The sequence below is a fragment of the Terrapene carolina genome, unplaced genomic scaffold (assembly GCF_002925995.2).
Source record: "Terrapene carolina triunguis isolate 2854851 unplaced genomic scaffold, T_m_triunguis-2.0 Scaffold62, whole genome shotgun sequence".
Taxonomy (NCBI): Eukaryota; Metazoa; Chordata; order Testudines; family Emydidae; genus Terrapene; species Terrapene triunguis.
The window spans coordinates 35,701,328-35,725,931 of NW_020664413.1; the positions used below are offsets into that span (position 1 = coordinate 35,701,328).

At 41.1% G+C, this 24,604-nt stretch overlaps 1 protein-coding gene across 2 annotated transcripts in view; it reads right to left on the reverse strand.

The window, feature by feature from the left end:
• Positions 1-2,319: 2,319 nt before the first annotated feature.
• ABCB11 (ATP binding cassette subfamily B member 11) overlaps positions 2,320-24,604 on the reverse strand; it is a 65,924-nt gene continuing 43,639 nt past the window's right edge. For both annotated transcript variants that reach the window (XM_029910493.1, XM_029910492.1), the window contains exons 19-27: positions 20,782-20,886; positions 20,507-20,668; positions 11,557-11,760; positions 7,922-8,163; positions 7,652-7,808; positions 6,670-6,867; positions 5,311-5,517; positions 4,624-4,770; positions 2,320-2,724 (exon numbers count right to left, since the gene is read on the reverse strand). In XM_029910493.1, coding sequence (XP_029766353.1) covers positions 2,524-2,724; positions 4,624-4,770; positions 5,311-5,517; positions 6,670-6,867; positions 7,652-7,808; positions 7,922-8,163; positions 11,557-11,760; positions 20,507-20,668; positions 20,782-20,886 — 1,623 coding nt within the window. In that variant the 3' untranslated portion in view covers positions 2,320-2,523. The remainder of the gene's footprint in view (positions 2,725-4,623; positions 4,771-5,310; positions 5,518-6,669; positions 6,868-7,651; positions 7,809-7,921; positions 8,164-11,556; positions 11,761-20,506; positions 20,669-20,781; positions 20,887-24,604) is intronic.

Sequence of the window (24,604 nt, forward strand, 5' to 3'; positions counted from 1 at the left end):
GGCTCGGCACCGCACCGCCGGCCCGGCCCCCGAGCCCCCGGCACCGCACGTCCCGATTTTCCCGGACATGTCCGGCTTTTTGGGATTTCCCCCCGGACGGGGATTTGGAGCCCAAAAAGCCAGACATGTCCGGGAAAATCCGGACGTATGGTAACCCTACCCTTGTCCTGCCCCTTCCCTGAGGCCCTGCTCCCACTCACTCCAGCCCCCCTCCTCCATCACTCGCTCTCCCCCACCCTCACTGGGCTGGGACAGGGGTGCAGGCTCCAGCTGGAGGGTGCGGGCAGAAATGAGGGATTCAGGGTGCGGGAGGGGGCTCCAGGCTGGGGCCGAGGAGTTTGGAGTGTGGGAGAGGACTCAGGGCTGGGGTAGGGTGTGGGGTGCAGGAGGGCATATGGGGGTGCGGTCTCTGGGAGGGAGCTAGGGTGTAGGAGGGGGTTCTGACCTGGGGCAGGCAGCTCCTGGTCGGTGGTGTAGCGGGGCTAAGGCAGGCTCCCTGCCTGCCCTGGCTCCACACTGCTCCCGGAAGTGGCCGGCATATCTGGACCCTAGGCGGAGGCATGGCCAGGCAGCTGTGCGCGCTGCCTGCGTTCGCAGGCACTGCCCCTGTAGCTCCCATTGGCCACGGTTTGTGGCCAATGGGAGCTGCGGAGCCGGTGCAGCAAGCGGAGCTTCCCTGACCACTCCTGCACCTAGGGGGCCGGACATGCCGGCCGCTTCTGGGGAGCTGCACAGAACCAGGGCAGGCAGGCAGCCTGCCTTAGCCTCAGTGCGCCACTGACTGGCCTTCTAACGGCCCGGTCAGTGGTGCTAACCGGAGCTGCCAGGGTCCCTTTTCAACCAGGTGTTTCGGTCAAAAAACCAGGTACCTGGCAATCCTAAATATAGCTGAACTGCTTGGTAAAAGCGACCACAATGTAATAATGTAGTGGGGAAAGTAACAACGAAACCCACCACAGGAGCAACTTCAGAAAGAGGGACTGTACAAAAATGAGACAGCTATTTAAATGGAAATTAAAAGAAACAGTCACAAGAGTGAAAGGTCTGCAGCCTGCATGGAAACTAGTTAAAAAAACGTAGTAGGGGCGCAAACTAAATGTATACCCCAACTAAAAAAGAAAACAGTAAGAGGACCCAAAAAAAAAAAAAAGCCACCATAGCTAAACAGCAGAGTAAATGAGTTGGTTAGAGAGAAAAAGGCATCCTTTAAACAACTGGAAGTCAAATTCTGCTGCAGAAAATAGAAAGGAGCATAAACCCTACAAGCCAAGTGTAAAAGTATAATTAGGCAGGCCAAAAAAGACACTTTAGAGAAAGGTGCAATAAACCTCATAATGGAAAATTATAGAATAACCTTCCTTCAGAGAAAGGCTGTTCCTAATCTTCACTTAGTATTTGGCTTATGCCTTGAAGCATGATAGTTTATATGTACAAAGGTCAAACCAATCTAATATAACTGTGAACATTCTCCATGATCAATAGAAATGGAAATCTTTTTTATTCTTTAAGCTTTACAGAATTTTTACATTCTCCTTAAAAAGAAATGGCATGATATGGTCACCAGTGATGAAAATGTGAAATTCTCTATTTATCTAGCACAGTTTCATGGTAAGAAAGAAATTAAATAACAGTGAAAAATAATTATTGATTTAACTTAGTATTTATTCATATTCAAATCATTTAGCTGAGGCCATTTAATAAAGTGGCTAACTTAGAAGAATTAATCTTTACCAGCTTCTGTTCCTCTTCTCAATCTCTTTCTTTAGCATAGTGGCATGAAGCTGACTTCATTGTTATTATTTTTTATTTATTTCACAAGTAGCATCTAGATCCTCCAGTGTAGGTCAGGGCCCCCTGGTGCTAGGCACTGTACAAACACACAGTAAAAGACAGTCCTTGCCTGAAAGAGCTCACAATCTAAATAGACAAGAGGGACAAAGAATGGGGCAAAAAAGTTTTCTATAACCACATTGAGAGTATTTATTTTAATTCTGTCTGTAAAACCTTCAAGTTAGGAAATATTTGATCCCACCCCTAAAATAGAATATAGTATCGTACTTGGTGTTAGGTTTTAGCCCTATAACTTGCCAAAAGAAGCAATCCCTGCTCTGGCATGCTAGTATTCAGGGTGGATTCTTCCTTGACTAACCTTTAGTCAGGCAAGTAAGGCACTGTGCAGCCGGACTACAAAGCCATTTTACATGAGCTCCCTACCCTCAAATAGCTCCACAACTCCCAAATAAAGAGTTTTCTTACCAGGAAATTTCCTTCTCTCCCTTGCACAATGGGCTAGGCTATCTCCTGAACAAATCACTGTAGTCACGATATATGATCCTACAGGGCTTGCTTACTCCAGAAGGCAAGATACATTTTAGGCTCGATAATGTCCCATGTAACTTGTCATATGACAGAGCGTTTTGTACCATGTAATAACTTAAAGGGGTACCAACATTGCCAAACCAACTGCAGAGTTCTCATTTAGAAAAGTATCATCCTTCAAGTTTACACAGAGCCTGTGGTAAATCAGCTAATTGGTGCTCCAGTGGTGACAAGTTTGTAATAAGCTCCTTCCCTGGCCATCAGTTCATTATGATTGCCCTTTTCAACAATAATTCCTTGAGACATGACAGCTATGATATCAGAGTGTTGAATTGTAGACAACCGATGTGCTATGACAATGCAGGTCCGTCCCTCTCTGGCTTTATCCAATGCATCTTGCACAGTCTGCAGACAATAGACAAAGTATCAGAATGAAAATGTGCCAGCTGAAATGGAGGTCAAGATCTGGAAAATCCCTGATTAGTCTATACCAATAATTAGATGGCTCAGCATTTCTAAAATTTACTGTTGGACATTTGAACCAAAGCTGAATCAAAGGTGAAGTTATTGATGTGCTTGGCTGACCCATGAATTAAACCGCTAGTATATAGGAGGGATTAGCAAATATGCATAACTCTAGAAATTATACATGAGTCCTTCAGTTACATCCTGAATGTCATTTTAGTGCTGATGTGGTTTAAAACTACCAGTGTTACTTTCATCTCAAGGTGCAAGAAAGCCATGCAAATCCTTGCCTGAGTTCTTAGTCGCAGTGCTGCAGTCTTTAATTGAAGTTAATGAAATTACTGCATGCTCAGGCCCTTTATGCATACAGTAATTCCTCACTTAACGTTGTAGTTATGTTCTTGAAAAATGCAACTTTAAGAGAAACGATGTTAAGCGAATCCAATTTCCCCTTAAGAATTCATGTAAATGGGGGGATTAGGTTCCAGAGAATTTTTTTTCACCAGACAAAAGACATTATATACATATACAATGTAAGTTTTAAACAATTTTAAACAAACAATTTAATACTGTACACAGCAATGAAGATTGTGAAGTTTGGTTGAGGTGATGGAGTCAGAGGGTGAAAGAGGGTGGATCGTCCGGCTGCTCCTCTTGCTGTTCTTTCCAAAGTGCCTGGGGGTGCTCAACCCCCGGCTCTTCCCTAAGCCCACCCCCGCTCCACCCCCCACCCCACCTTTTCCTGCCCCGGCTCCCTCCCTCCCCGCAAGCGCACTGCATCCTCACACCTCCCTCTCCACGCCACCCACCCGCAACAATCAGCTGTTTTGCGGCATTCAGAAGGCTGGGGGAGAGGGGGAGAACGCGGCGCGCAGCCTCCTCCTTCCCTCCCTGTGCCTCCTGCCCGCAGCAATCAGCTGTTTTGGGGCATTTGGGGGGGAGGGGGCAGGCTGCATGCTGCATCCTCACTCCTCCTCTCTTCCCCCCCAGCCTCCTGAATGGCGCAAAACAGCTGATTGCTGCGGGCGGGAGGCGCGCAGCCTCCACCTCCCTCCCCGTGCCTCCCGCCCACAGCAATCAGCTGTTTTGCGGCATTCAGGAGGCTGGGGGAGAGGGGGAGGACGCACCGCGCAGCCTCCCCCTTCCCTCCCTGTGCCTCCTGCCTGCAACAATCAGCTGTTTGGGGGCATTTGGGGGATGCATGCCGCATCCTCACTCCTCCCCCAAAGCCTCCTGAATGGCGTGAAACAGCTGATTGCTGCAGGAGGGTGTCTAAGAGCAACTATGGCTGGTTGGTTTTGTATTTTTACATATTAGAACAAGGGTAGGCAACCTATGGCATGCGTGCCAAAGGCGGCACGCAAGCTGATTTTCAATGGCATGCACACTGCCCGGGTCTGGGGGGGCTCTGCATTTTAATTAAATTTTAAATGAAGCTTCTTAAACATTTTAAAAACCTTATTTACTTTACATACAACAATAGTTTAGTTATTTATTATAGACTTCTAGAGAGAGACCTTCTAAAAACGTTAAAATGTATTACTGGCACGCGAAACCTTAAATCAGAGTGAATAAATGAAGACTCGGCACACCACTTCTGAAAGGTTGCTGACCCCTGTATTAGAATGTTATAAATAGTGTTTCAGGGCTGAATTTACTCAAAGAAAAAAATACTGTCTGTGATAAGAGGGTATCTCTTTATCTTGTACTTTTCTAAGGTTTCTGTATCAGACAGAAACAAATTAAAATTAAATTTTATTATTATGGACATTTCTTTTATGAGAACACACCTAGATAATTATACTGAACCTCCCTCATTCTCTTTTATTGCATATTTACCTTTTCACTTTCTGTGTCTAAGGCAGATGTTGCTTCATCCAGTAATAAGATTTTAGGATCTCGTATGATGGCCCGAGCTATAGCGATGCGTTGCTTTTGCCCACGAGAAAGCTGGGATCCCTGAGCCCCAACATTAGTTTCATATTTCTGAAAAATATACCATAGGGGAAATTTTATTCCTAAATGAGCATGTCTTCAATTACAACAATGGATAAACTGGGACAATATTGTGGTGCCCCATGGGGAGTGGGCCATGAGTCTCCTTTCTGTTTGGTAACCCTGTTTGCTTCCTCTCCTTTCTGTTTGGTAATGCTGGAACCTTTCCTTTCCGTCTCCTATCAGAGTTTGAAATTTTGAAAATATTGCTTTCTGCTGGATATTTAATTTTTAAAGTATTTACCCAACAGTAAAAAAAATAAAAATCAAACCCCAAATCCCCATAAAATAAATCACAACAAAAACAACATTATGCCATTCTCCATTCACCACCACCACCACCACCAAGAGCTGTGAAAATAAAAAGACCACTGTTGGCACATGAAAAGGTCTAATTTGTTTTGGTGGAAATCTCATTACAATGAATACCTTGCCTTTCTCAGCTGTCTTTTGTCCCACTATTCAGGCCCCATCATAGCATTTGTTTGATTTTGGTTTTTAGGTTTTTACTGTCCTTGCAAATATACTTACATCTGGAAGGGACATGACAAAGTCATGCAGCTGGGCCTTCTTTGCTGCTTCTATAACTTCTTTCATAGTGATCTCTTTGCTGTTATCACCATATTTAATATTATCAGCAATACTACAGTCAAATAACACAGGCTCCTGAGACACTATTCCAATTTTAGATCTAAGGAACTGTATATTTACTTTCTTGGAATCATGGCCATCTATTAACTACCAGTAAAAAAGACAAAATATGATATATCATTTCAGACTTGTGACATACAAAGAATGAATAGCTTTTGCTGAAACAAAATAGTCACAACAAGGGTTTAAATATATACAGCTTTGTAAAATAAAGTGTGCACAACATCACACTACTGTTAGTAACTAGAATAAGAATACTGTTTAGATTTAGCTTCTTTGTTTTTAGCAAATAAATGATCACAAGGGTCCCTTCTGGCTTTGAAATCTATGGAATTATACAGGTCCAAGGAGATAACAGTATAGTGCACATTCTCTGAGTGGCAAGCAATAGGCACAAAATATTTGTATGCCCATTGTGACCAAAGAACTCTAGTAGGCCAAATGCTGAAGTCTTTACTCAAGGCCACGTGCATTGACTTTTAAGCAGATTTCACAACTGATAGTATGATACATGGACCTTAACTGTTCAGTTCTTACTCAGGCAAAGCTCCCGCTGATTTCAATGAGAATTTTGCCTACAAGAAGACTGAGCAAAAACCAAAGGCCAGCTCATTCCAGGTGGATCTTCTTGAAGAGGTAAGTCTAATTTTCCCTCCCTAACCCTCTCAGATGTCTCTACACTTGGGCTATTTGGATTCTGAGGGGCAGGAGGGTGTCAAAAAGGGAAGGTGCTGCTCTCCATGACACCAATCCCATCTGTGTGCCTGGATTTCTGCATAGAGGTGTATTACCTCCTTCTAGGGCCTCTCTGTGACTGTTACTGAGCATCAGCAGAGAGAACCAGCCAAGGTTCACCAACTTAGGTTGGATCATTGGAGAACTTTAGACTGTAAATTTGAGGAAAGATCAAGAGAGCTACACCCTATTGTGGATGGTGTGAAAATCCACTGAAGTGATCCTCAGCTGTGCAAATGTTACTTAGTGACTCTTTGGTAAAATCTCCTATGTAGCATTGGAGAAGAACTTTGGAGTCTGAAGATTTCTGCAGCTGGCAAGCACTAAAACTATCCAAGTTTCAGAGTAGCAGCCGTGTTAGTCTGTATCCGCAAAAAGAACAGGAGTACTTGTGGCACCTTAGAGACTAACAAATTTATTAGAGCATAAGCTTTCGTGGGCTACAACCCACTTCTTCGGATGCATATAGAGTGAAAAACTATCCAAGTAGTGAAAGCTGCTTACCACACGTCCTTTCTCAGGGTCATAAAAGCGCTCCAGAAGCTGGACGCTAGTGCTTTTGCCACATCCACTACTTCCAACAAATGCAAGTGTCTGAGCAGGTTTAACAGACACTGAGAAGCCGTTCAAAACTTGGATGTCAGGCCGAGAAGGATACGTGAACCTGCAGTTGATAAATTCAATTCTTCCCTTGAAATTGTCCTGGTGAAAAAGTGAGAAAGAAAGTGCTAAGAACTGAATTCTAAAGAGTGACAAAACTCCTCACATTAAATATGATTCTTGTTTCCAATATTAGTTTTTGTGAGTGACTTAGGTGCTTGTGAAATAACCCTGGAGACTGAGGAACCCGAAGACTGACTGGCTTGACTGTCCTGGGACAGGAGTCTTCTATTTAGCCAGAACTATGCTGCTGTATTCATTCATTCTATCAGTGGAAGCTTCCCCACACTGTACTGCAAATAGCCTAAACATAGAAGGGGACCAACTTTTGAGCTGAGACGGTAGTTCATTCTCCAACTCCATTCAGAGGTTTTGATTGCCAACAGAGGTGCCAATTAATGCCAAATTTGATGGTGTTTCTGTGATGTGCTCATACAAGAACAAGGAGATTATAAACATGCTTAGCGACTGAACCCGTCTGGATTTAAATCACTGTTGTAGAGGTGGAAGAAAATCTCATTATCCAGTGAATCCATCCAGCTCCCAACTCTCAGATCAGTTATCAGTATGTATTCACCATTTATTGATCCTCTGTGTGAAATTTCTGGTAGACTGGGAATAATTTGACTGCATGTCTCATGCTTACATTATAGTACATAGCTCAGTACTTCCCAAAAGCAAGGATATCTAGCAAATATTCTGATGTCAACTTACCTTGCTCACAAACAGAGGTGTATATGAAATAATCCCTAATTACTGGGGTTTCAATATCTATATCATTGGGTTGAATAATGACATTACCTGCATTACTCATCTCTACTCTTACCCATTTTTCCCCTCCATTACTGTAAACACTGATTTGGGGAACCCGATCCACCAGTTGAAAAAAACGTGCAGCAGATATTTTTGCTTTAGCATAGTTTGGAGTATAAGAAGAAGCTCTTCCCAAAGCAGTGCCACTGGTCACAACGGCAGAGATCACCCTGCAGTCAAGGAGGAAAGCTTTTAGCTCGTGGGTTATGTAAATTTGTGAATTTTATTGTAAACAACATACTTCTGTAGTGGAGTATGTGCCTGTCTGCAAGTATCTTCTTACCTAAACACATGGCTATAATGAAGTCCTTCATTCTCCACCAAAAAACCTCCATATCGATAAGAGACTGAATTGGCTATGAACACTACACATTGGGCAAAGCCAAAACAGATTCCATAAACATTTGCTTTACTGATTGCAGCTCTATATGGGATTTCCAGCTGTTCTTCATATGCTTCAATAAACTTTCTCTCCTTCCCTATTCCAGCTACAGTCCTAATGTTAGAGAGGGCTTCACTGGAAATCTGAAGAAAAAAATAGGTTACAAGTAAAACATTTAGGAATCACTCTGAAAAAGTGGGAAGACCTTCTCTTTATCCCACTTTTCACTGAGAGGGCAACATGATTGTTTGGCAAATTATAGAAACTAATGACGTACAAATTGGTTCAGATACAATAAGAACTGATGCAAACCTCAAACAGGACCTTTTCTGAAGTCAACCCTCCTCGGACTAGACTACTGCAAAACATTCACGCTGAGGATGGCCTTGCTTGGGCTCTTACACATGGGTGAATTTCACTTTGTATATGTCACTGGCACCACTATTCCTTAATAATAGAATGTGTCCAGCTCCAAACAAAGAGGTGTGGTTATTCTGGCAGACCCTCTCATCAGCTGAAACATGGCCTTCCTCAACTTCCCATGCTGATATTGTGTTGTGCTGGGAGATGCGTGTCCGGCTGAACATAGGACTAGGGATTTGTAACGTATATCTTAGTCTGACCATGGGCTTGACAATGGCATTTTAGGCAGCAATCTCTAGTTAAACTTAGCAACACCGAATATGTCATAATGCTAAATATTTTTAAATATATGGAACTGTGGGAATGTTGGTGTTAATCATAGATGAAAAGTGGTTATTTTCTTGTTTGCACTTTTTAAGAACGTTTTTATTTCAATTGTTTTGTTTCCGTTTTTTTCTTACACCAGTGGTCTTGGGGGAAAGGGTGATAGAGCCTAACTTTTTATAAATTAAAGGCAGATGAATTTACTACTTAAGCTTTTCCATTAACACCTTGCCAGTTCATGTTCAAGAAAAGTGGCTAGACGGAACATACAGATGAGGGTACAATCCTGGCTGCACTGAAGCTAATGGCAAAACTCCCATCAACTTCGGTGGGACCAGGGTTTCAGCCAGAGGGTAGAGAAAGAGCAATCCCATGCCTGACTGCATGTACAATCTATTGTGTAATATTATGATGCAGTGTAGGAAGCTGGTATCAATTCCCCATTGTCTTTTTCTCTGCTTTGGAAACTTTTTTGAGATACCCGTTAATTGTAAGGATTAGGATCTAGTTTTGTTGCTTATAAAGTTAGTCTCAACCCACAGTTGGGCTATATTTTCATCAGTGGAAGGCACACAGAGTTTATTCTATACCAGATTATTGCTTCATTCAGTTTGTCCTGTGTATTTTAATTCACAGGTTTGTCATGTTTAAATGTACTTGCTGTTTGCCTTGCCATTTGTAATGGCTCAGTCTGTTTTGCCTTCTCTTATCTATGTATAGATATTCTTACTAAATTTTGTTTCATTGCCTATGAAAGCTTTCTGCATGCAGCATAGAGGAGGTGACCTGAATATGAATACTTAAAAATGATTTAGGTCAATTTTCCATTACATTTTTTCCAGGCCAGTGTGTAGCATTAGTACTGGAGCATTAGCATGTACCTTGAAGGAGAGAATAAATAGGCCTTGTGAACTTGAGTATTCAGACTATGTCTTTCTATATTTTAAAATGGCAGAGAAGCAATCATTGTAGAAAAGACTTAAACAAACCCTTTTGTATTTAGATGCTAGGCTGCTGAATAAATTAGAAAATATCACCAGACATAATCAGTCATTGAAGCATTGAATGTCCTTTTCTTCCTAGCCTCTGGGTCATTCCGTTGAGTAATGGCTGATGCACTGGCCATTTGTCAAGTTTCTATCTCTACATCAATTTCAAGAAGGTATTTTGATTGATTATTTGCTGTAAATAATTTAGCCATTGTGAATGAGAGAATAGTCAGCATTGACTCTTCCTAGACTTTGGGTGTCTTTGTTTGAACTAGTGTTATCAACTCCATGAGGTGTTAATTATCTTAATTCATGTTGTATACAGGCATGTGATTTTTTTTTTTTAGTTTGCCTAGAATTCTGTTAACATATAAGGATAATCTACATTTGTAGAACTCATTCATTTCTACAGTTTAATTTATTTAGACCTGCATATCCCTGTTTGTCTGACAAACTGTTTGGCCTCAGTCCCAGAGAAGGAGGAATTGTGCTGTATAACTCTGCCGGCAAGCCTACATCTATGAAAAAAATCATTCCATAATCTCTTTTTTTCTCTGCATCAGGGGCGGGGGGGAAGGAAGTCTGCACAGTTACTAAATGGGGAGTGTTTCTAATACCATGTCCTCCAACTGTCCCCATTTTCTTGGTGCAGATCAGTATTTGCACTGTTGTACCAGGTACGTTTTAAAATGGATCCAGTTCTGGCTACTGGCAACATGTGGCTGGCAGCATCGGTGACAGATTTTAAGACAAGGAACCCTATGAGTGCTGTCAGGGCAGCTGCCCTGTTCACCTCCATTTCTGACTAGGGATGGGGAGAATGGACAGCTGCCATTCCCTGTCTCTTCCCCACCTCAGCTGCTGCTACATACACTAGAGATCATCCAGCAAATGCAGCTAGTGGCTTTGGCTGAGACACTCTCTCAGTAATTACTGATCTGGCTGAGTGCCTATAACCTCTCCACAGAGACCCCTATTAAGAACCACATATGGAGCAGCCCCTAGATGTTCATTGCCAAAAGACCATGAAGGTTTGCTAACTGGGAAATCGGGAGAGAATGGGAGTGGGAGCAACAGAGAAGGCAGACAATCAGGGAACACTGCACACAGAACTTATTCCTCCCTGTGAAGGCTCTCACTCCTGTGATGGCTTGCTTAACAAACTTGACCTGTATCTATTTCCCTCACCCACTTTGGAGAACACATACTGCAGTTACAATGTACACTTTGTTTGGTATCAAAATGAGACAGCAGAGGAAGACATGCTGCATGGTACAAAAAGTCAAAGCAAAAAAGTTTACATTACTCCTATAAAGGAAAGGCTTTACTATGCTATGTTCTAGCTTAGAAAATCCAACTGATGTGGAAACAGTGGGCTCCTAAAATCTAGCCCATCCAGTTGCAGAATACAGCTCACTATAAAAACAACCCAGCTGTCTTTAAAATCAGCAGATACTGTTTTCTGGGTTAGTGCTGAATTCTAGAATGCAATGATTTCTTAATGCACATGACCATTGTTTCCTGCTGATGGGCTACAAAAGCATAAGAGGGTGCCTTCAGATATGCATTTTAAAAGGAATAAGCAATAAAAGAGACTGGAATTAGAGACTCATATCTTACCATCCGAGGTCATAGCCTTTTTGAGGAGGAAGTCACATTCCAAGTAGTAAGTACTTTTAGAGCTGGGAAAGTCGCCATGAAATTTCAGTGGCCTGACAAGCAGAAATACTGCCCCTTGTATATCTCTGCCACTTCTATAGCGTCTGACTCACTGATAATTCCAACTGCATGAGCTATGACTGTCACACACATCTGCCCCAAATGCCTGCTAATCTAAAATTAGTTTTCAGAAAACATTACCTGCCCAGTAATTTCCATAGCTTGCTTGTCCTGCGAGGCAAATCCTGTCAACATTTTAGCCTGCACAGCACCAGATAAGGCTAAAAAGGGCAGGAAGCACATTATAACTAGACTTAGTTTCCAGCTGAAGTAGAAAGCAATGATAATGGCCACTCCAATGTTGGTTAAGGAACTGACAATCATTCCTATCTGAGATCCGGTAGCCTTAAAAGAAAACAAAAGTAGATTACTGAATTGTATTCCCACAGTAACATCAATCATCATACATGCTTCAAAAGACAATCAAATACCTTCCCATCAAGCTTAGAGCATTCTAGCTATTAAAATAACATGGCATGGATTAGTATGTTTAGATTGACTCCATAGGTATTAGTCCAATCTAGCTGTCCTTTTTCCCACTGAAGTCAAATGAGAATTTTTGTCAAAACAAAGACTGCAGGCTCAATCCCTAAATGTTCTCCTGACCCACAAGCCTTCCCAAGGACTAGGAAAGAAAAACAGTCCCTAAGAATGCTAATAGATGTAAAGATGTAATTAGGGGTGAATTTTTACCATTTAGATGACTCCCTTTGACTTTCATGTGGATCAGTACGTGGAATTTGGCCCAAATATCTATTTGTTTTATGTATTTATTTATCTTTGAATAATAAAGAGGTGCCCATAATAAGCTCTATGAACCCTAACATATAGCTAGAAATACAGCAAAATTCCAGCAGCGCTAAAATAATCAAACAAGAACTCATTGAGGCAGTACTTGGCAAAGATTTAAAAAGGGATGAATCACAGTTGCTGTTTATCCCTACTTCAGATAAAGTTTAAAAATACCTTTGTATTAATCTTTGTTGGTAATTTTATCTTTGCCTCGTGCACTATGGGAACATTTTTCTTTCTGACAATTTTACTGTATTTGGTTGGTCTGTCTCAGCAGCAACAAACATTTAACTTCACTAAATGGGAACTAAATTGTATATTTAAAAAAAAGTTTGAGCTCTTAAATCATTAGGTGTGAAATTCATCACCCAGGTGTGGAGTGCCAACACCCAGTTCGTCTCACTACTTTATCTCTCTACTAGAGCTACAGGGAGGGATGGGGGGCTGGGACTTGTGGCTGTTTTGGGAGTCTCCATCCCCCCTGCGTACCATGGAAAGGGTCTCTTTGTGGGCTCTACATTAGTCAGTGTGGAGTGCAACAATGAGACAGGTCCAGGATCTGTTCCTACATGGATCCTCTGGCTATAACATGCCACATACGTAGCACAAAGTGGCTGCAGCTGTTATGTCAGATACTTAGAGGTGGTTCTGAACTGGAACAGTTAGCTCCATAGAAATCCAGGGAAGTTTGGATATACATTCAGCTCTGAACCTGGTGACTGGCCTTATACCTGCATGTACCTAAGGTTGTTCCCCCCCTATTTTGTTCTGATTTACCTCACACGGATAAGGTGTACACTACAGGAGACATTTCTATTTATGTATTTTTATGTGTTTATATATCACTCCCTAAGCTGATGAGGAAGTTGTCCAATCAGAAGACTTCCCTTCCTCATAGCTCATTTCTCTCCAGACTCAGAAGCAGTGGAGAGACAAGTGTGGTTTATTTCTGTTAGAAAATGAAGTTGTAAAGAGGGGGAAATCTTGAGGGCTAGCGGGAAACAGAGACAGAGTAGGCACACATTAAGCAGCAGTTTGACAAGTGGATCTTTTGTTTGTTTCTTTCTAAGGGAGAATTTAGAAAACCTGCCACACTATTGCCTAGCAAGGCATAACTGAGCAATCTCCTGAGCAGGTCTGGTGTTCTGTAAATTCAGTAACTACAAAGTTTTCTGATTTGTATGTAGGGAATTTGAGCTTAAAGTTTTCTCTTGTCTCTACCCCCCCTTGCACCCTTCCTTTGTTTTAAAAGAAAAGTTAACTCTTTGCAAAACTTGATGTGTAAATGGTGGGGGGAAGAGAAAATAAATCCTTTACCGTGAATTGTAAACTCGGCTGTCTGGCAGTCAGCACTGTGAAAACCATAGTATTTAATTTGTGATAATTCAGTGTCATGAGAAGTAATAAATCACATGCAAACAGGGGGAAAAATTCACCTTAGGAGATGAGAAATGGACAAAATATGCAAGCAACGATACAAAATTAACACAACTAAACCGAACACTATTTGTAAAACAATTAATTTGTTAAAGATAACTTCTATCCATATATTAGAAATAAATAGGTCCAAGTCACCATTATATATAAAATCTTCTACATCTTTATACATGTTATTGCTAATTTGAACAACATGGGTATTTTTTCAAGCTAGTAATGCTTTTATAGTTAAGGTCAGTGGATCAATAATATGTAATTTTCAACGTTTTTTTTAATGGTTGGGTTCACTTTGAATAATAGTTTCATTCTGAAATGCTGGTACAAGCATAACTGTAGTTTGGCCAATAATCGTTTTTGTAGTTTGGCCATTTTACTGCTGGGAGTCATCACCTGGTGAGTATCACAGGAAAGGAGACAGTGGCAGCTAGCTCATCTGTCTTGTTGGGCTGGGTCTGGCAGGCATGACCGCAGACAGGCATTGTGATGCTGAAGACATCACACCTCCATAGGTATTAATAGCCCTTTTGTGGAGCAACTAGCCATAGGTGGTGCCCACCAGGTTTTTGTGTTGCTTAATAAAGCACCAGCAGATCCACATAGATATAGGTGTTCTTTGTAGATTCCTGTTTTTAGGTAACCTTCTACTGTGCCTCATTTATTAAATATTGCCATATTTGGGTTTACTATTGGTAAAGTCTGACACTCAAAAAGATTGTTTAGAATAAGATGTGCCTTGATTAGGATGTGGTATCACAGAGCCCAAATTTTGAAGAGTACTAAAAGGAATTTGTTTACATGCTTTAACACATTGCCAATTCACAGAAGTTCCTTTTGTACCATTTACTTAGGTGTTTATTCTCAATAAGGTTTGGCACCTTTCCAACTTCAACATTTCTTAGTGTATTGATTACCCTGTCCAATGCATAGCCACCATAAGTGGTACAAAAATGATTTTCATTCCCACTTTGTTTTTTGCTTTCTTATTATTAACTTTAACCAATTCATTGATTCTTTTGCCTGTCTATTTAAACAAATGAGCAATGTCATGCATATTTAACAGTGTTCCTGTCTTCATTAGCTAGACTCGCAAGTCCATCAGTCATTGATGGAACACTGTTAGCCCCAGCGTGTTTAATGTAGCTGACATGTCTTTTTTTATGTTTTGAAAATCTACTCTATTTTAAAACAGATCCCATAATTTGTTTTTGCTTTGTAACTAGGACTGTCGATTAATCACAGTTTACTCATGCGATTAACTTTAATCGCAATTAATTGCAGTTTTAATCGTACTGTTAAACAATAGAATACCAATTTAAATTTATTAATATTTTTGATGTTTTTCTACATTTTCAAATATATTGATTTCAATTTCAACACAGAATACAAAGTCTTACAGTGCTCACTTTATATTATTTTTATTACAAATATTTGCACTGTAAAAATGATAAAAGAAATGGTATTTTTCAATTCACCTCATACAAGTACTCTAGTGCAATCTCTTTATTGTGAAAGTGCAACTTACAAATACAGATTTTTGTGTGTGACATAACTGCACTCAAAAACAAAAATATGTAAAACTTTAGAGCCTACAAGTCCACTCAGTCCTACTTCTTGTTCAGCCACTTGTTAAGACAAACAACTTTGTGTACATTTTTGGGAGATAATACTGCCCGCTTCTTATTTATAATGTCACCTGAAAATGAGAACAGGCGTACACAGGGCATTTTTGTAGCTGGCATTACAAGGTATTTACCTGCCAGATATGCTAAACATTTGTATGTCCCTTCATGCTTCAGCCACCATTCCGGAGGACATGCTTCCATGCTGATGACACTCATTAAAAAAATAATGTGTTAATTAAATTTGTGACTCAACTCCTTGCAGGAGAATTGTATGTCTCCTGCTCTGTGTTTTACCTGCATTCTGCCATATATTTCATGTTATAGCAGTCTCAGGTGATGACCCAGCACATGTTGTTTCTTTTAAGAACACTTTCACTGCAGATTTGACAAAATGCAAAGAAGGTACCAATGTGAGATTTCTAAAGGTAGCTACAGCACTTGACCATAGGTTTAAAAATCTGAAGTCCCTTCCAAAATCTGAGAGGGATGAGGTATGGAGCATGCTTTCAGAAGTTTTAAAAGAGCAACACTACAATGTAGAAACTATAGAACCTGAACCACCAAAAAAGAAAATCAGACTTCTGCTGGTGGCATTTGAGACAGATGATGAAAATGAACATGCGTCAGTCCGCACTGATTTGGATCATTATCGAGCAGAATCCATCATCCGCATGCATGCATGACCTCTGGAATGGTGGTTGAAGCATGAAGGTGACATATGAATCTTTAATGCATCTGGCACGTAAATACCTTGGAACGCCAGCTACCACACTGCCATGCAAATGCTTGTTCTCACTTTCAGGTGACATTGTGAACAAGAAGCGAGCAGCATTATCTCCTGCAAATGTAAACAGACTTATTTGTCTGAGTGATTGGCTGAACAAGAAGTAGGACTGAGTGGACTTGCAGGCTCTAAAGTTGCACATTGTTTTATTTTTGAATGCAGTTATTTTTTGTACATAATTCTACATTTGTAAGTTCGACTTTCATGATAAGGAGATTGCACTACAGTATTCGTATTCAGTGAATTGAAAAATACTAATTCTTTTGCTTTTTACAGTGCAAATATTTATAATCAAAATAAATATAAAGTGAACACTGTACAGTTTGTATTCTGTGTTGTAATTGAAATAAATATATTTGAAAATGTAGAAAACATCCAACAATATTTAAATAAATGGTATTCTATAACAACGCGATTAATTGCACAATTAATCATGATTAATTTTTTAATCACGATTAATTATGGATAATTTTTTAATCACTTGACAGCCCTATTTGTAACCCTTATGTCCTAAAAATATCAGAATAGGATTGAGTTTCCTGACTCCCAATAGCATCCCTTATTTGCTCATTGATATGCAGCCTATCTTTCAATTGGTATAGAAGTGGATAATCTAGACACAGTATTTTTACACATTTCAATTTCTGCCATATTCCAATGTAATGATTTTAAAACCATAGATATATGCATAAATTGGGTATTGAAAGAAGGGTGAGTCCACTCTTTGGTCCTGGTTCCACTTTTGGACATGAAATAGGTTCTGTGGTTGTTGCCGTGGTAGTTGCTGCAAGCGGGTCTACTACCCTTAGGGTAATTCTTTTCGTTTCTGGTACGCGGGACATGTGGATCTTTTTTCCTTGGAGAAAATGTTAATACTTATTTTATAAAACCCTTGGTCTTCCTTTGTTAAGGTCTTAACCAACAGGGAAACTTTTTTGGTTCACCTAATTTCTATTTACACTGTTCATTGCATTTTGTAGTTCCAACTTCCATTACCAGATCCAGGAAGATGGAATTGATCAGCGTGTCAGAACGGGGGCCATCAGCATCTTCAGTTCAGCTGTTGCAGCACTAAAGAAAAAGGAACATAGGGACAGAGCAGCCACTGTTAGCAGTGCCAGTTCCCATGGATCAGAACTATTGGGTCTGACAAGACTGCTACAGCTCCAGAATGGCTCTATGTCCAGCTCCAGAGAAGGGAGATGGATTTGTGTATAATGTCCAAATCGACAGAACCATTGTCAGTTCCTCTGTTAATTCTGGCTACATCCTTGGTTCCGGAAAGCTCTGTCACAGTGTCAGCCCAAATTCACTTTTCAACTCTGGTTCATGTGTCTGTTCCAAGTCTCACACGCAAGGTTTCTAAAAGGAGGCATGTTTCCCTGATCCCAAGGTCTTCCTCATCTCATGTTAGTAAGAAAAGACAGGAAGGTGTTTCTGGTCTTTCCCTGGAACACCCTGTGCTTCCTCCTTCTACAACCCCCTACAGGGTTTCCACAGACAGATGGGTCTCCATACCTCCCTCTGGATCCATTGTTATCCTCGGTGCACTCTGGATTCCCTGCTGATCAGTAGCAATCTGGCATTGCAAGCTGCCACTCAGTGATCGCCACTCACTTCTCCACCATCACTACAGCTCTCATTTTGATGTCACTGCACCAGAGGGCTGGGGAGAGCTCCGCACATGGTTCCAGGAATTTAGCCTTGCGCATCCGAAAGTTCAGCAGCCACTGCTCATCATCATCCCATATAACAATGTGATCCCACCAGTCAGTGCTTGTTTCCCGGGCCCTGAAACAGCGCAACAACCACCTAGAAATGTTTCTTTCCATAGCACACAGAAAAACAGCCTGCAAGAAATCCTCATTTTCCTTGCGGCTCCTCTCACGGCTCTAGAAATACTGCAGGATCAGGCGCAAGGGTTTGAGGAAGAATGCAGAGGCCTGTGGTTCACTTCATACCATCGTATGGGGTCTGCCTCCAGTAGGCATGTTCCCAAACCCCAGTTGCTGGGGAAACTGGTATTTCTGGGGCCCATGGGGCCACCTCAGAAATTTTTCAGTTATCCTCCATGTGGATGGAGAGGTAATATTTCATCTACAAAGGATCTGGTAGTCCAGAGATCTTTGGGACCCGACTCCTTTGGATCTGTCGACACTGCAGATGATGATGCCTGAAATGCTGTCCAAGGAAGAAGATGAGGCAATAGCGCCTTTCTTTGAGCAGGAGCATATGGAACCAGATTTTTAATCTGATATATCACTGGATGAGGACTCTACGCAGTTCCACAATTTTGGTGGCTCACACGGTGTCCACCTTAAATCTACCTGCAGTACCTATCAAGAGACTTCTCTCCTGGTGTTTGATATCCTTGATGCTACTTCTAGGAGTAAAATATCCCTACCCATTTGGGATGGTTAACTACAGCCAGTAGTTAATTTTGTATCGTTGCTTGCATATTTTGTTACAACAATATAAATCCTTCCTGAATGCATTAACTAGAACCTCATATAAACACTTAATCAAGTAGTTTAGTATTGCCATGATTGATAATCTAGGCAGCAAAGGTTGGAGTGTTAGCAAATGAATCAAACTCCCTGTGATTCTTTGTATACAAAACCCCATCATCCTTTGTGCATGAACTTAAGTGTTTTGTATCTATGATTCTAGTTTTGTATCTATGATTCTAGGGACTCTGTACTTAGGTTAAATTTAATGTGTGACCAAGAGGTGGAATGTGTATAATATTTTTACCCTGATCCTGTTGACCTGTGAAGAATATGTCCAGATGTCCAGTAAGGGTCCACTTGTGATTGATGAGATAATGTCTCAGTGATTGATGAGATAATGACCCACTGAGAGATGTCTTTAGCTTATTAAGAATTACTTGTTGCCACAGGTGTTTTCTATAATCAGGACAGATAAGCTAAGATATCATAAAAGAACAGATAAATTACAGATATCTTTAGCTCATTGATTAGGTAAGCTGAAATAGCATAAAAGGATCTCCTCCACTAGATCAGAAAGGGAAAGGATTTTTCCTTGTCTTGAACAAGTTGGTATATAAAGAGCAGAGTTTCTGGGACTTAGATAGAAGTGAATCGAGCTGCAGTAACTTGTCCAGTTTCCAGATTGGTTTGGTAACCATAGCCTTCCTTTCTATATTCTGTATTGGGTTGTGTTAATCCTTGACTAATTATCATTGATTAATACATTCCAGTTGAGCTTCATTATTTGACCTCTTATTAATAACGGAACTGAAACTAAACCCAAGAGTTGGGAAAAGTTTTTGGCTTTGTTCATTTCACAGCTCTGTTTATTGTGTAGAGTGCAGTCACTAGAATCTTCAGAGAAGGCAGAGAATACTGCTTTAGCCTAGAACAAAGCCTTCTCTTATGCAGCTGCTGTAAGGCAGAGTTGGTGTTAAGAAGTCTGTGCATGCAAATTAAAATGGAACATGTAAGTGTTTGCAACTTAATGTAACTGAAAGAAGGGGGAGGGAGATGGCTGCTGATTTCGGAGATGCTGGGGAAATACTGACAGCTTGCTGCTTACAGGAAGCTGTAGGCTGCAACTTTTTCTTCTTTCTCTCTCATTCTTATTTTAAATTCCTTAAAACTCCAAGAAGAAAAAAGTCCAGCAAAACTCCTATCACCCGTTAAATATCAGTAACAAAAAAGCCCATACATTACTTTCTGTGTTTGTAGAAACAAAATTACTTGCTTTAAGTTTAGAACCAAGTATCAGTGCTAAGGTTGACCACACACATAACTCAGCAGCATACACCTTCAACCAGCAGGGGGTGCTAGAATATGGTGCTAACAGGCAGCCTTCCCAAAAAATAAGAGCATTACTTGTGCAATGTTAGTCCATGCCAGCCTGAGACTGATCCCAAAATGGCATACCATGTAGTAGTAGGGAGTGCTTTTCTTAAGTGGATTGTTAGCATAAATCACAACAGCCACTTGTAATAAACTCCACACCCGGCTGAAAATTCTGTTTAATCAATGATATTACTATTGATGAATTTGGTTGAAAATGACTGTGATATGTTTCAGAAATATGCATTTAGTGATTATGGCAAAATTCCACCTTCAGGAATGAGAAATTGAAGATTATATCCTAAATTCTTCTTTCAGTTATATTGGTGACTTGTGGTAACTTTACTGACTTTTATGGCACTGATCTGTTTACACTGGTACAATGGACAGCAGGATCTGGCTCTAGTTCTGCATTTAGTTCTTTATACGGAGAGTAACTAATTGCTGTGCCAGTCTATGATAGATAGTGCACACATTGGAAATAGCTTAGCTAGGTAGAGTGACAGTAGAGACCATGAGATTAGATATATATTTATATTACTGTTTACACACTAGATAATTCTTGTGACATCACATACCAAAGTAATGCAGTAATTAGCATGAAGCAAAATAATTCCTAATATATAGTTTCTTACCCCTTGAACCTGTGATGCATCTGTTGCAAGTCTTGTAGTCAAGGCACCAGGGCTGTTTCTGTGGTCATCAAACCAACCAATCTCTTGCCCTAGCATAGCTTGGAAACCAATTTTCCTTAACCGTCTTGTAAGCAACTCACCAGATTTTGCAAATGTGTATCCCTGGTATGCATAAGAACAAATACACTTATTATACAGAATACACACATGCACACATAGCCAGACATGAACAGAAAAGAAACTAGCAAAGCAGAAGTTTAATGAATTGCCATTACCTGCAGGAACTGTGTGAAAAATGATACAACTCCAACAAGGACAAAAAGCAGGCAGATGCCATTGATCAGTGCTCTTTGCTCTTCTTTATCAGGCATGGAAAAGGTCTTTTGGGAAAAAAAAGAATGTTATAACATTAGATTGTCAATGGTAGTATTAGAGTGAACAAGGTGAGCAGAATTTGTCTATGCCAGTGAAATATAGTATAAAGTTTTCACGTCAGCCCCTAAAGATCAGGGTCAGATGAAAACATCATGGGCCAGATCCTCAGTTGGTATAAATCAGTGTAAATTCATTGACTTCAGTGGAGCTTTGCCTATTTACATCAGCTGACTGTTTCATATACAGATTTTTGCAGTTAGGTTTATGAGCGCATTCCCTGTTTTCATTCATAGAAATCTGTGATCTCCCAAATGTAAAATTCTGCTATTTCTTAGTCTGAATTCATAAGATTAAGGAATCAAAACACTTATCCTGATTGGCGCCCTGTATATTTAAATTTAAAATTCAATCAGTCTTTATTACTTGATTATTTCACACACAATTGGAACTACAGTACAGCTATACAAATAAATGGAATCAGTCTAAACATACTAGAGAAATTTTAACCCATTGTTTAGAATCTTTTAAAATTTTGAATGGACGTGGATTTCATTTCACTGTATTACTCACATTTATATTAATATTCTATTCTATCGTAAGGGCTGGATCCTGGGGTGTGGTCTTGCCTTTAGAATACCTGCATGGTCTGATTATGAGTTTCTGTGATTTTCACAGTGACCCCCAGGAGAAATCCAGGTGCAAAACACCACAGTTTCAGTAGATGGGTTTCATTTTATTTCTGTTGATTTATATGACAAGCTTATAGCACAAAACGGCCTTATAAATTTGCCAAATGTTTTAGTTTCTGAGTTAGGTTGCATTTATTTAAAGTCCCAACTTCCCAGTCTCTTATGACAGCTTGCTTGTGAAGAGCCAGACTCTCAAATATAACAAGAGAGAAGCCTGAGGTGTAAAGATAAGATCCAGATCATGATCTGAAGTAAGTTCTACTTTGGATGTACTTTGTATAGATGGACCTCAGCCACGAAGCATGGATCCAAATCCAGATCCAGATTTTCTCAAAGATCAAGGGGGTTTGGATCCAATATTCCAGTTCAAGACCATCTCTCTGTATAATAGAAGTAAAAGTGAATGATCCTTATTGTACTCTTGCAAACTCATCAGTATCAGCCTAGAGCTTGAGGGCATGCTATCATTTGTACTCTCTCTACAGTTATTACAGTGTGTCCAATGAACAAGAAATTATCCACAAAACCATAAACCTCAATTGCTACTGTAAAGCAACAAGCTTCAATGCTGGAAGAAATTTTCCCTTGGATTAATTACCCTTTATGTGGGTTTTACACTTTTCTCTGAAGCATCTCGTACTGGCCACTGTAAGTGACAGGCTACTGGATGGCATTGTTAAGATTAGTATGGCAGTTCTTATTTTCCTAAACTAAGTCATAGAATTATAGAATCATAGGCCTGGAAGGGATCTCGAGAGGTCATCTAGTCCAGTCCCCTGCACTCGTGGCAGGACTAAGTATTATCTAAACCAGTGGTTCCCAAACTTGTTCTGCTGCTTGTGCAGGGAAAGCCCCTGGCGGGCCGGGCCGGTTGGTTTACCTGCTGCGTCTGCAGGTTCGGCCGATCGCAGCTCCCAGTGGCCGCGGTTCGCTGCTCCAGGCCAATGGGAGCTGCTGGAAGCGGTGGTCAGTACGTCCCTCGGCCCGCGCCGCTTCCAGCAGCTCCCCTTGGCCTGGAGCAGCGAATCGCGACCACTGGGAGCCGTGATCAGCCAAACCTGTGGACGCAGCAGGTAAACCAACCAGCCCGGCCCGCCAGGGCCCTGCACAAGCGGCGGAACAAGTTTGGGAACCACTGATCTAGACCATCCCTGACAGGTGTTTGTCTAACCTGCTCTTAAAAATCTCTAATGATGGAGATTCCACAACCTCCCTAGGCAATTTATTCCAGTTCTTAACCACCTTGACAGTTAGGAAGTTTTTCCTAATGTCCAACCTAAACCTCCCTTGCTGCAATTTAAGCCCATTGCTTCTTGTCCTATCCTCAGAGGCTAAGAAGAACAATTTTTCTCCCTCCTTGTCTGGCCTTTTCTTCCTGGTTAAGGCTTGCTATAGGGTTAACAAGAATAAAAACAGAGGCAAAAGATATTATGTGCAGTCACTGAGCATAATACCATTTGCTGCACATAGCTAATTACAGCCAAAACAATTCTCCGCCCTACTCTGAAAAAGAGTTGGGGGTTCTGATAGTGATCCAGAGAATACTGGCTGAAGTCACAAGACTGTGGAAAAGATTAGTGGACTCAATTACTCTCTTTTTTCTGTAAAGCAACAATAGAGCAACTCCCTTAACACCCATAAAATCTATGACAGCTGTTGGCTCATTGGGAAGTACAAAATCAAGTACTTATGTTCCAAATACATACTTGCAAGTCAGGACAATTTGCCCTTTGGTACACATGAACAGCTCTCATTGATGCTGCTAATAGAAGATATAGGCATGCTTCAAAGGGAGAACATAGGTCCCACATGTTGTTGAACCAATGTGAAAATAAGTCATTCTCTTGTCAGTGTGGCTTGGGAAGAGAATCCATTAGAAAAAATGTCCAGAGCTCAAATTAGGAATATTTTCCCCTCCCTAATGCTGTTCTTTTATCTCTTCTCTTTATGTCTGATCTTTTTATCTACTGCTATTAAACTGATTGCTGATGAAGTAATGGTCCAAATCTCACTAGTCATCTTTTAGCAGTTCCAGTTCATAGGAGTTACTGTCAATTGAAATACCTACCAGTTAATTATTTTAGTGCTCATGGGTATAAGCGGCAGCTTGTGTTTGGACTTCTCTGCTAAAATGACAATAGTTCTAATATTCTAACTGGGTTTCACAAATAAAATCACTATACATCTGCCAATCCTCCAAGAGAGCAACATGTTTAGCTCTTGGGAACGGTTAAAAATAGCTGGCAGATTTGACTTTTAAGACTTATGTATAAACTGTCCTAAATTCTGGTAACTAAATAACTAACAATAGAAAGGGCTGCTGGAATTTTCTTCTTAGTTACACACGCAAAAATAAAATTCCACAAAATACATTTAACCCTTCATCTTAAAAGGCCACCCCCAATGTATTTATAGTTCATCAATGATCTATAAACATTATTGTTTGGAAGGAATTGGAATAGGAATTGCATAGAGATGGTTATTCTCCACTGGCAAAGCCTCTTCAAAGTAATTTTTAACCTTCAGTATCAGCTCCCTGGCAACAAACGCTGCAAAATCCAAAATACTGATGCCTGATTCGCATTTAGTGTTGAGAGCAGCAGCGTAGCTGGGGGGGAGCAGGGGGAGCGGTCACTCCCCTGAGCACTCACTCGGTGCTTCCCAGCACGTCCGCGTCTTTGGCAGCACTCACTTCGGGCTCTGCTGTGTGCATCTTGTGGCGGCGGCTCCTGCGGCCGGTGCTTCTCCTGCGCCCCTCGTTTTGCAGCTCAGCCTGGCCCCAGGGAGCAGAGCAAAGCCTGATCTCTGCCAACCTGCCACTGCGTGCGGATCGCAGCCCTGCTGCTGGGCTCCAACTTTTATTTCTTGTTCGGGGGAGAGGGGACACCTCCTGCCCAGCCACCCACACCCTGTGCTTTGCCGCTGCCGCCGTGTTTTGCATGGATGAACCATGGCCACGCTGGTTTGCAGGCAGGGCCGGCTCTGGCTTTTTTGCCGCCCTAGGCAAAAAAGCCTCTGGCCGCCCCCCCCCCCC